Source organism: Thermobia domestica, chromosome 7 (genome assembly GCF_964235325.1).
Source record: "Thermobia domestica chromosome 7, izTheDome1.hap1.1, whole genome shotgun sequence".
NCBI lineage: Eukaryota > Metazoa > Arthropoda > Insecta > Zygentoma > Lepismatidae > Thermobia > Thermobia domestica.
Window position 1 is genome coordinate 65,132,572 of NC_137460.1, and position 13,321 is coordinate 65,145,892.

A 13,321-nucleotide genomic window follows, 5' to 3' on the forward strand; every position below is an offset into this window, starting at 1 on the left:
ACGTGCTAAGTTTGGTTAAGATCGGATTATTTCTGTACATTGTGTTCATAAATTCCATGTATTTTATTCTTGTAAATGATTTTTTAATAAGAAAAATAAAATGAAGGACGAAACAAACGTCAGATGACTTACATAAAAATTTTAAACACTTACTTTCCTTGATTCCGAAACTTCTTGATGAAATGCAAAATAAGTTAATTGTAAGTTAAGAGGAGAAAAAAAATATAAAATAAGTTCAGTTCATAAAGAAAGAAAGTTGAATTATCTGCTTTGAAATATTCAGCTTAAACTTGTAAAATGTAAGACAGAGAGAAAAAACTGAATATGTTAGACTATTCAATAATTCGTTAATCGATAATCATGAATATTTATGAGGCATCGATTAAATATTCTTGGTCGAAAGGATAACAAATCACTCACTCGAATGAACATTTTCATCATGTGGAAAAAATTTTATATATATATATATATATATATATATATATATATATATATATATATATATATATATATATATATATATATATATATATTACTATGTGATCAAAAATATCCGGACACCCCCAAAAACATACGTTTTTCATATTAGGTGCATTGTGCTGCCCTCTACTGCCAGGTACTCATTCTCAGCGACCTCAGTAGTCATTAGACATCGTGAGAAAGCAGAATGGGGCGCTTCGCGGAACTCACGGACTTCGAACGTGGTCAGGTGATTGGGCTTTTGTTCTACCTTGGGAAATATCACTAAAATAAAATCATTAAAAACTATGTTCATTACAAAGAGAAAATATAGAATACTTCCTTATATAAATGAATGCACAAATAAACAAAGACGACGGAGGTACCCGAGATACCCGAACTCATGGGCTCAATAAATGAACCGAAGCCCATGTGAACACAAGTCCTGTAAGTGGAAGGTGAGCCAAAGCCCGACTTCGAACAAGTGGGAGTCTCATTGAGAATATTGAGCCTGAGGTCTTGGTGAGCTTGAACCCCACTGAAAATAGCAAACCTGAGCTCATAGTGAGTACGAGTCCTATTGCGAATAATGAGCATGATCTCTCAGTGAACGCGAGTCCTCTTGAGAATAGGGAGCCTGAGCTCGTAGTGGGCGCGAAGCCTATTGAAAATAGTAAACCTGAGCTCTTAGTTAGCGCGAGCTCCATTGAGAACAGTGTGCATGATCCCTTAGTGAACGCGAGTCCCGTGAGAATAGTGAGTCTGAGCTCGTAGTGAGCGAGAGCCCCATTGAGAAAAGTAAGCTTAAGCTCTTGGTGAAAGCGAGCCCCAATAGCGAGCCTGAGCTCTTGGTGAGCGCGAATCCCATTGAGAATAGTGAGCATGATATCTTAGTGAACGCGAGCCCACTTGAGGATAGGGAGCCTGAACTCATTGTGAACGCAAGCTCTAATGAAAACAATGAGCTTAAGCTCTTAGTGAAAGCAGGCCCCATTCAGAATAGTGAGCACATGCTCCATTGAAAATAGTAAGCCTGAGCTCGAATGAGTCGCTTTTGCAAAATGGCCATTTCTGCCCATTATTAAGTTTTCTTGTCGTCATCACTGGCCTTAGGTCCACGAGGTCCCGGAGTTCGATATTCTATGGGACATCATCAAACGCGTTACAGTGGTTCAGATCCCACTTTAAACTATAAGACATTATAGATTCTATATAGTTGACAAAAAGCGTAAATACAAACCAACCAATCAATTAAAGATCTCTAATACGTATTCTAAAGGGAAGTACGAGTTAGTCTGAACTTCTTAGAGTAATAATTAAAAGAGATAGAAAGAGAATGAAAACTTGGTTATATTGGAAAACATGTCAATAACAACAATATTTTTAAACTTTTTACGGGACATAATTCTCAAAGACTGTAGTAAAAGGCTATATGCCATTTTTCCCTGATAAAACTGTGTTGCTACACCCAAATAACTTAGCTTTGACTTCCCAGAAATGAAAAACCGAAGACAAAGCGTAATGAGCAAATGAGCAAAATGAATAGGCCTAACGAAGTGTGACTAATCTGCTTTCAAATAAGACAGCACATTTTACCTAATTAAACATTAACAATTGTTTCCCAATGTCTTTAGCATTGAATGTTAAGTCTCCGTGAAATTCACGTTTCAGTAAGTCTACCCAAAGGCACATTCTATGTCCTTTGTGATAACATTATATGACGAACAAATACGGAAATGACGCCTCAGCAGGATACCTGAAGTACATACTAAACTATAACATCCAGTACGTGTACAGTTTAATGGAAACTGACAACCAATTGCAAGCCTACTTTTTAAAAATAATACAACTAATTGGTAAACACAAAAAGATCACGTCCTTTAGACTTTCAGTGTAGGTATTGTAAGTGTTGTTAGAACAACTAACAACACTCACAATACTTAGCTGAAAGTCTAAAAGGCGTGATCTTTTTGTGTTTACCAATTAGCTATATTATTATTAAAAAAAAAAAAAAATAGGCGTTCAATTGGTTGTCAGTTCCCATTAAACTGTACACGTACTAGCACCAAACTAATAAAAGCTACCCGACACATCTTCCGACAACAACTCAACATCCTCACCAGAGTCACCACGACATAAGGCAACTTTTACATCACTCATTTAAAATTAACTAAACCTACAAAGAAGAACAGCACACAGCAAAGCACTCACCATATACCCACCACCACCACCTAAGTATATTAACGACACAATACTGGCACCAAGAGAAATACCACCCACAAACAACTCACACAAAACACACACCGATGTTTTTCAATTAAATTCCTCAAGTTTCATATTTTTGCACTCCTTATGGATGTACTCTACAGCCGGAAGACCAAGTTTCAGAACAGCAGCATGCGACCATCCACAGGCGTCGTTAGCAGGGGGTCGGGGGAACGCGTCCCCCAGATTTTAGTCAAATGTATTCAAAGAAACTAAGACAACTTTGTGTATATAAAGTTTGTCGGAAACAGGATTTTGATTTTGATTCATCCGACCCCTCAGATTTAAAAAGCTAACGACGCCAGTGGACAATCGCAGACAGATCACCACCAAAGCAAGAAACAGGGCCACAAGACCTCAACATGAAACCACTTCGGCAACGCACACAAAAATTAGAACCTACTCCGACTTCTTTCATCATTTCACCTCGTTCCTCCAAATAATAGATTGCAATGAACAAAATAGCAAATTAATATGCTAAAGGCCTTTTTCTGTCTAGTACAGAGTAAATTTATTGTTTTGTATGTATATATGTATGTAAAACAACTACATCCGTTTATCTATTGATAAATGTTACAGCAAAAACACTACATATTGACAAATGATGTTTTGATGTGGACTCAGCTTTCCAAGAATAGGATCGATTTTACCACTTCCAGTGTCAATAAATTTTGGATCCCTATAGAGCAAAAACGGTCAGATATAGCACCAATACTTTTATGTACATCATCGTACGAAGAATACTTTCTATTTCCACCATTATTAAGGAATGTAGTTTTGACTACTTTCGGTTTCAACATATAGAGGAAAAACGGCAAAAAAAAAAAAAAAAAAAAAAAAAAAAAAAAAAAAAAGGAACGTTATATCAGGGAAAATCAGAAATACCGTTACAGTGTTACAGTATCGGATGAAGCCAATATGTTCAGTTAGTTGGCGAAACTGTCACACATTTATTATTTTATAAATAAACGTTGTTTTGTTCAGAAACTTGTATTTTTAGTGTAACTTAGCCTCGGATCACAATCGTGGGACATTAACTTAAAAATATATATGTATTGTTTGCTTTTGGAATCCCTTATTGACTTATTTGAAGAAATAATACGTCATACAATAGTTGATCTGAAGTACTACAATTATTAAGCATGAATGCATTGAAAACTATCGTGTATGCAAAACAGCTATTTACTCTGCACAGTTAGTATAAAAATAAAAACCTCTTCTAATAATTTAAGTAGTAATTTTGGAAGTTAGGTACTTAAATTGGAAACCACATTGCCTCTCTGAACTGATATGTTGTATAAGAGAACCAGTGGCCCGATTACCACCAGTAACCTGTGCAATACGTTGTCCTACTTCTTTGATAAAATTGAGTACTTCGAGGTTCCAAGTGCTGTTCGATTCAATGGTTATCGCCACGAACATGTATCTATCAAGTACTTTATATATATATATATATATATATATATATATATATATATTCTTCTTTTCCCGCATTCTCAGCGGATTGCAATAGCTTCTTCTCATCATATAGAAAAGAGTAAGGTTAGATAACGCAAAAGCATCAAAGCAGGTGAAATCCCAGAGAAGAATCTTCTCCCTCTTCTATAATACCAGCGTCATACCATCTAGTCCAGCGTTTCCCAACCTTTTTCAACTTGCGGCACACTACGGGTGTTACTTGAATTCTCGCGGCACACTTATAGATATTATTTGTAAATATAAAACACAGTCGTATTTTTTTCTGCGATTATTGATCTTCTCACAGAGAAGAAAGTTCGAACACTGGTTTTTCCCCGTGGTATATCATTATGCTTATTTTTCATTCTAATTTAAAAATAGAAAACAATTGCAATGAAATATTGGTCTCAAGTTTTTAAAAATATGCTTTCTTTTTAAAAACTGTATCCAACATTTTACTAAGAAGGAAGATAACTAAATAACGAACGAACAAACAAATTCCATTTACTTTTAAAACACAAATGTAGGTAATTTTTCGAAAGGATTGAATGATATTTTAAAGTTTCAAGTTACGAAATAATCTGCAACAATAAAGAAGCAATAATGGTCATAACAATGACAACAAATACTTTTTCCAACATTAGAAATGTACAGAACAGTAACACGGTATGAAACTTAAAATTGTAGATTCATAGTAGAGGTTCATAGTAATGTGAAATACAAATATATATTTTCCCCTACCTTTTACAATTTGATTCCTATAAAATGAATAATTTTGTTTCGATTTCTCGCGGCACATCAGCGGCCCATTCACGGCACACCAATGTGCCGCGGCACACCGGTTGGAAAACGCTGATCTAGTCTTTGGCCTTAGACCGGTTATATTCTGCTGGTTCACTAACAGGTGGAACTTCCGCTGATGTGAGTGCTCTCCAGATAATGTCTTTCATGTTGGCATTCTCACATATCTTCTGAAGCTACTTATGCCAGAGAGGCCGTATAGATAATTCTGTTTGACTGATGCACCACATTTAGAGCAGTTGTGTGGTTCACAGATGTCTACCCCTAGGTGAAGTGCAACTGCAATACGAAAACTTTCGTTTGAAAGGTGCAGTCCTAGGGTGTATGACAATAATTCCTGTAGCCAAGAGCCTGAAATTGGAGATGAGTAGGCGAGAAGTCCGGCCATGTTTTCTTGACTGTCTGCTTCCTGTACTAACACTAATTGATGTAATTTGAATATCAGATTGTCCCAAACTGAATGTGAACTTCTGCCCGTTATTTCAGGAGGATTTAAATCGGTTATGTTAGACCAGTCAGATGTACAATCTTGGACTCAGACTCTATGTGAGATTCATCCTTCCGATTGAGGAATATCTCAATGGTATGCCGGGATCCGTAGAACGAAGCTTAAAATGCATAATATGCCAAATTGATAACCCGACAAACACCAAGACATCCAGAATCAACTGAAAGGAAGGCCTGTATCCATGCGTTACTATTTAGGTTATAGTTAAGTAATGATTCTAGCCCAGTTTTCAAAATGGAGTCAAACTTCTCTAGTACGACGACTTCACGTCAAGAAGGAGAACGGCGTAAAAAAATATTGGTTTTGGCATAGAGAATGACGCATGAAGGAGTTAAAAAGCTGAATGTGCTAAGACTAGGGCTAGACGTGACAGCTTCGACTAACAAATTACGTGTTGCCTCGGGTGAAAGGGCTGCACCAAGTAGAAAGGATGAAGCTGTTGTGATAAGTTTTATTTTCGGTGTTGAGTTTTTAGATTGTGAATATAACACTTCCATTTGATCTTGTGAAACTCCTAAGAATCCTACTTCACAAAATTTAAGTGAAATCCAATGGCTACTGCCACAGTTCGAGTATTGTGTAGCTCACCTATACCTGTGTCATGATCTCTTACTGTAGTACCATCACCTAAGTACCAGATATTTAATTTGGTGTTAATGCTAAACACTATGGACTGAATTGTCATGGCGAACAAAGCGGAACCTAAAGGATCGCCTTGTTGTACTTCACGTTGTGAAAGTATAATATTATCACCTAGAAATAAGTTACTCGAATGCGCATAGTATTGATAGACAGTGAAAGTCGACGGAAAATTAATTTTAATTGTAACATTGCGTCTCGGTTCAACTTATTGAAATCGATACGAAAACCTAGTTTTAGAAAAGCCTTTCGTTGTGAATTAGGAGTAGAAAAGTGCAAACTCCATGTGCTTCGGCGTCATTGGGGACGCATACTCCCAATTAATGAGGGTAAAGGAAAGTTACGACGGATTCTTTAAATTAGGAACATTTAACTTTTGCAGATATCTTTCTCCAAATGTTGCCCACTGCAATTGGTCGAATTCCACCACTCTTATTACTAACTGCGATAAGTGGTGTTCCAAAAAAGTTGGTCTTATTTCATGTGGTATGTTATCTGAAAGGATTAAATAAGTAATTCTAGAATAACTGTGATTAATATAATCAGCTCATCCATATGGGAAGTATTTTATAGCATACTGTAATTAAGAAATTGAAACTCTTGGTATGTTAGGCTGATCTTTAGGAGAATCTGGTAAAGCAAAGGTGTCTGAATGTGAATGGTGTTTCTCCTTAAGTGCTTCTACAACAAAGGCATTAGATAAGGTGATCATATCTTCAGAAATTTAATAAGCTAACTGCATCTCTTATGTCTCCATCGTTGAGTTTATTATCGACTCTTAAAGGGTATTAAAGGGTGTTGGAGTAGAAGAACGTTGAAGTTGGTGCTTGTGATTTTTGTATAATGGTAGGGTAACACATCTCGGTGAGATTCATTCCATTGGCGAACTCTTTTGCTTGACCCAGGTCGTTACGTTTCTACTTGATCTGATTGTGACGGAACGTTGAGTACTGCGTATGAGAATAATAATCCATGCATGCGTCTAGGTTGTTTCTGTTTACAATATATGCCCAATTATGGTTTTCATAGGTTACTGTTTTGTAGAAAAGCGATGGCACAGTGGAAACCTTATATTTTTAATATTTTTACATGCTTTTTGTGACAAAGGACACAAAAATTTTCGAAGTTTTACGATACAATATTTGGAGGTCTAACCAATGTGTATTGTCTTGGTTTTTCAGGTGTATGGCCAAGTAACGCTAACATTTCGGTATGGCAGAGAGGACGAAGAAGTAATGGGGCTCAAATTTTGTAACGAAGCAGTAATGTGCCTGGCTCAACTCTACCCAGTGCATGAACAAGTAGCTCAAGAGCCGTTGACTCCTTTGCAGGTAAAATTTGAATTTTATACATTTTCTATAATTATATAATTATATTAGTTATTATCTTACTAAAATAATTTCATCTGCGTCTTCAGTAATTGAACGGATAATCAACATAGTGGCCTGTGACACGGAGTCATAAGGTGAACCGGGAAAACAGGTGACCCAAACAGTGGGATAATTAGACAATGGAAACATTGTCATACATGGAGAATATTATGAGGCTAATAATGTAACTCTCATGAGTATGATACTCTCTCTCTTGTTATGTAAGTGCCTCTCAAAGCATTGCACTGAAAGATAATTGCAAAGTATATCAAAGTGTAAGCGCGAGAGAATCGCAGAGAAAAAAACTATATGATTTTCTTATAAAGGATGTCAAAGTTTGATCACGCGAACCTATAAAACTTGTTATGTAGAATATGAGAGATGCCGTTAGGACCAAACAGTGTTAAATCGTTTTTGTTTAATGTGTTCAAAATCATGTTCAGCATGAGAACATGCGTAAACCTAAAATTACATTTGAAATATTCAAGACATGGTACGTGTTTTGATTGAGAAATCGAGGTACGTATCGGGAACTGAATATGTGAATATTCGAGTTAAGAGTAGTGGACATTAATAATTCACTATACAATTCTGCAGTTAAACTGGTGATAATTATACCGGCTACTTCTGGGTCAGAAAAGCGAGACCAAGGCCCAGACAAAAGTCATGACCTAAATGACCAAGATAACTCGTGTCATCATTTACAACTATTTTGTACGTTGTCCATCTATCTTGAGAAAATGAATGCTGATTAGGAAAGATGAAGAACTTGTAGGTCGAGGCGTTTTAATGCATTTATTTCTAACTCGATACTCTTTGGTCCGATGTTATATGATGCGTCTTCTATTCTCAGTAAGCCAGTAGAGCGAGTAGATCGAGCAAACTGGCGATGGCTAAGACAGCAGTGATAATGAGTTGATTTTGAGTTTAACGGCCTGTTCAGCAGCTTGGCTATATGAGACGTGGACCTACTGATTAACGTGGAGTTGAGTTGAGTTGATTTTAGTTTAGCGTCCCTTTCAGCAGCGAGGCTATATGAGACGTGGACCTACTGATTAACGTGGAATCCGAACCACATGAGCTCCCGCCGAAACCGAACCCATGTCTTCCACGAAAAAGGCGCCTGCGCTAACCGCTTAGCCACGAAGGAGCTCTCACAGCAGTGACAAGCAAACAAGAATTTCGATGAGGGAATCGTCGGTTTTGCAGCTAGTTATATTACTCATGGATAATATTACTCAATAATTTTAGTAGATATTACTCAATAATGTTCGTATATTTACACTGCTGACGCTTCTCTACACCTTTTTGTCGCTTAGCCTCTTTTCCTACTTAGTCCTATTTGTTTCTAAGTGTCGATGCTCTGAGCGAAAGCTTAGCTTTGGTATTATAAATCAGCCACTTAGAAGTAACTATTCTAATGTTTTGCTCCTCATTATGTTCGAGTAACAAATGTTTTCTGAAAAATATTTAGAAATATTCTAGCTTGAACCTAGAGTACCCAAAGGCAGAGTAATATCGGTATTCGTCTAATTCTGATTGATATCTGGTTGAACATATTCACTCTTCTTTTTGTGCCAGCAATCTCTTAATGGCTTTGACGTAGTTCTCCATTCTTCCCTATGTGTGATCCAAAAGTTTCATTTTCTTGTAGTTTTTCTTCCCTACATTTAGTATTGTATTATTTGGCCTTATATCTCAATCATGCCTTCTAAGTAATTTTCTCCTCTCATTCAATCTTCTGTCTAATCAACCTATATTTTCTTTTCGAAATAGTCTTCAGATTCTCCTATTTCTAATTCTATATCATATTTTCTCATCTAAATTTCACTATTCTTCTATAGAGCTACATTTTTAACGCTTCAATTCTCCGTTTCTTTTTCTTTTCTAGTGTTCATACCCCACATCCGCATAACGCCACACTCCAAATATATGTTTTCATCAACCTTTAATTAAGAAGTTTTATGTCAATGTTTCCGGTCAGAAACTTTTTTTAAAAAAAGTTTTTGTCCCACGATTATGAAAGAAGCGAAGAAAGACGGTGATGACTATGAAATGAAGAAACAGGGAGGAAACAGGAGAACTCCGCAAAAACCCACGCTCATAGTGTTTCTACACCACAAAGCCCACTTGATGGGAGCTGGGATCGAACCAGAAACCCTACGAACCAGAGGCGAGTACTCTACCTGAGCTTCTGCGGTCCAATCTTTTATTTTTTATTTCAGTGGTATTTGATATTTGGAACAATTGTGCTCATGAATCACACACAGAGATACGCAACGTACTTGCGAAATTGGAAATAATCATACATTAAACAATAATGAAATTTTTGCCGCACACTATCAATATATCAACATATATGGACTTATTGTGAGTGGAGATAGGCATATGACGTTGCAGTTAAGGCATAGTGTGCGAAATCAGTGGCACGAAGGTAGTATCTTTCACATACCCCAAGACGAAAGTGGTGGTGTAAGATCGAGTAACCCCAAGATTGTGGTGTAAGATCGAGTAACCTGTTGATATATAGATTTACGCGTACGAGGTCTTCCTGTGGAGGCTCTTCTTGATGTCGACATTCTCACCCGATACAGGTGGTCGTCTGGTACTTGTTCTTGTATTTATAGAAGCAATTTCTTTAAAATGACGGTACCAACAGTAAATGTTGCCTTCATTTTATGGGTCTTTACCAAAGACGTATGAGACAATGCATTTACAACGTTGTAAGACCTAATTTTAACACGTAACTTAAAACCTACTTAATGAAGTCATAATTATCCAGTTTTTGTATCCACAGTACCCCTAATTCTAATTTTGAAACTCTCCCTTCACTCCAGCATCTTAAATTTCAGTTTTTTATATCTTTTCTTAAACTAAAGAGGAAGCAACAGGCCATCCTACTCCTTGCTCTATTTGGTTACCAGCGATACCTAACTACACTACAATAAGTGGGCTAGAACCTGCCTGTGGATATAACACTTCAAACGAAAAAACTTTGAGAATGAAGATCAGAGGTCAAAAACTTGGTGTGTGATACCTATAGTATTCTAACATATTTTTTATAGGAATTTGTTCCTTCCTATAAAAAAGGAGAGAATTCATAAGGTTATGTTTTCTCTTCGTCGAACAATGTGCAGGTATCAGATTATTACTTTAAGGATCACTGGATGGATGAGCTAGTGATATTCTGAATAATTTCCTGAAAAATTGACAATGCATAATTTTTTGCGTCTTGCTCCACAGACCTCGAGCTTTCCTTTCCTAACAAAATCGCTGCTATCATTGATTTTCTTTTACCTATTCTTGGTCAATAATGAAAGAAGACTAAAACAACTTTTTCTGTTTTCTTAGAGTACTCTACTTAGAAAATTGTGTTTCCCCTTTCCTCTCTCTTCCATTTCCATCAGCACTTATATATAATTTATAAGAGTAGTGCAATGCTCTCTGTCGGCAAGATACTCAACTTTTCTTCGTGCAATCCCTGAGGTACATGGTTAGAGCCATCCAAGTTGATGTTTCCCACATTCACAATTTCGTAAAGTAAAAGTCAATGTTACTTTAAAGAAATGAGGCAAGAAAACACAGCTCCTAATTCTCCTTTTCTCCATTACCTTCCTAACTGCATAAGGGACAGAGTTGTTGATAAAAACTTTAGAGAAAGGAAAACTCTGGAAAAGCTCTCTTCAAGTTCTCGCATCGTTGATCTCGAAGTGTATAAACAAGTAGACGAAAGCATAGAAAGAAAAAAAACAAGATACTGAAATCCCAGAGTGAAAGAAAATTGGTGATTATCTTTCCCAACTTTTCGTTCTTTTCGTTTAATTTCAAGAGGTAGTGAAACGAATGGGCAATTTCACCTGTCAGAAAAGCTGCCAAAACGGCGAAATTGCTGCAGAATGAGCATCGTAGTTAGCAATAAATGACAGCTTATTTTCCAACGTGAAGAGTATAGTTTATTATAGTTCTTTCCCTTACTTTCCGTGGTTATTTTGCTGCAATGAAATTCACTGTGTATGAGTGACTTAAATTTTGCTAAACATAATCCTGATCTGAAAGGAAAAAAACAATTATTTTCAAGTTCAGTTCAGAAAATGTTCTCTTCTTAGAATTAGGATTATACAATTTCATCTGGACTGATGTTTCAAAGCTAATTAGTTAATTAAATCTTTACGCGTTAAAAACGATTTATTGGACTAGATCAGATATGTTTCTGATAAAATCCATAATTGAACTGAGCGAATTCACAATAAGAATTAAAAATCTCTACCAAATTGGTCATTAGTTTTTAACAGACGATGCTAATTGTGAGTTGATTTTATAAGTAGCCTTGAATAGTCCTAACACAACACAATACAACGTGCATTAGTCCCAAGCTGAACTCTCGTCTGCAAATGTCAAATAGACAGGTTTCGCTACAATTAGTAGCCTTACATGCTAATAAAACACGTAAACAAAGTTACTTGAAAACAATAATAATCGCCATAGCAACGTTAAGTCTACGGCGCAAATTTTCGGTGATTATCCTCAAAGTCTTTTCGGTTACAAATTTCTTTAACTCCTAATCACATGTGGCTACTATTACTATACATTTTCACGTTCTTCCACTCGAAATCGAACATGGGACCCTGAGCACAAGCCACTTGACCAGCAGGAAAGGCTAAATGCAAAGTGGATCCATAAGAGGTTCGTCTGTGCTTTGAACTCTGACAACTCTTGGCTATGTACAGCGTACGCGTCTTTGGTGTGGGAGATCCGGTTCGATTTCCGGCAGGAACTCATGTGACACGGATCCCTCGTTAAGCTGTAGGTTCACGTCTCATAATAGCCTTGCTGCTGAACGGGACGCTAAACTCAAATTTAATTCAATCAAAAGTTGTGGGGGCATTTATTTTTCTTTTCGAAGAAAGTCGAGATGATGCCTGAAAGTTTTTGCTTTTAATGTGCACAACAAAAAAGTAACCTTGAAGAATCTTCTTGCTACCATGAATTCAAAAATAGACGTTAGATGATGCTGATAGGTTTCTGACACATAACAGGCACCTTTTCACCCTGCCAATCCTTTTCTCTCACCCAAAAAATTTTACTTGAATTTCTGAAAAGCAACCCCTGTATATTAAATAACCCCACTTAACTGTAGAGTAAAACTGGTTTCATATGATGGTTTACATTGACCTTGAGCATCTAACAAGGAACGGACATGAACGTGTCATCCGCACATCCGAACCAAACCTAGTCCATTCGATAAACATCACAAAGAGATATTCATGTACAAAAAATTAGGTGCCATGGGCAATGGAGTAAGTCCCTGGAGCCCTTTATTATAAAGAAAATCATAGACTCGCAGTGAAATAGCTAGTGCATCAACAACACTGTTCATTGGAAAGTCATGGTTTATAGTTCATTCTCTATAGCATGAAACAAGCTTTCCATAGGTGCTATGTATTTGGGAACATGACGTACTTGAACAGAGAAAGTTGGGAAACTGTCGGGAAATTAACTAATAGCGGATAGAGGATAAGGAAAATAGGGGATAAGAAATGTGTGTACCAAGTTTTGTATTGATAGACGGAATATATATGACGGAAAAGCTTGTATACCAATACACGCTTTCCCCCTCATACCTATTTTGTCTATCAATACAAAATTAGATACACATATTTGTTATTGCCTGCAGTATTTTCAAGATACATTTGGATTGTGTGCTTTTACCCGGGCCCATTCCAGAGGGGACCAAAGTTGATGGAAGGGATTTTTGGAGCGAATTTCCTGACATTTTCCCAATTTTCTCTGTTCAAGTACGTTATGGACCCCAATACATAGC

General features: G+C 36.7%; 2 protein-coding genes across 5 annotated transcripts in view; one reads left to right on the forward strand and one right to left on the reverse strand.

Annotated features, from left to right (window-relative positions):
• Positions 1-13,321, forward strand: part of LOC145690173 (phosrestin-2-like) — a 624,883-nt gene that overhangs the window by 490,470 nt on the left and 121,092 nt on the right. The window contains exon 4 of the mRNA XM_081764804.1: positions 7,312-7,461. Within this exon, the coding sequence (XP_081620930.1) occupies positions 7,312-7,461 (150 nt within the window). The remainder of the gene's footprint in view (positions 1-7,311; positions 7,462-13,321) is intronic.
• Positions 1-13,321, reverse strand: part of LOC145690174 (uncharacterized) — a 345,250-nt gene that overhangs the window by 167,462 nt on the left and 164,467 nt on the right. The window lies entirely within an intron of this gene.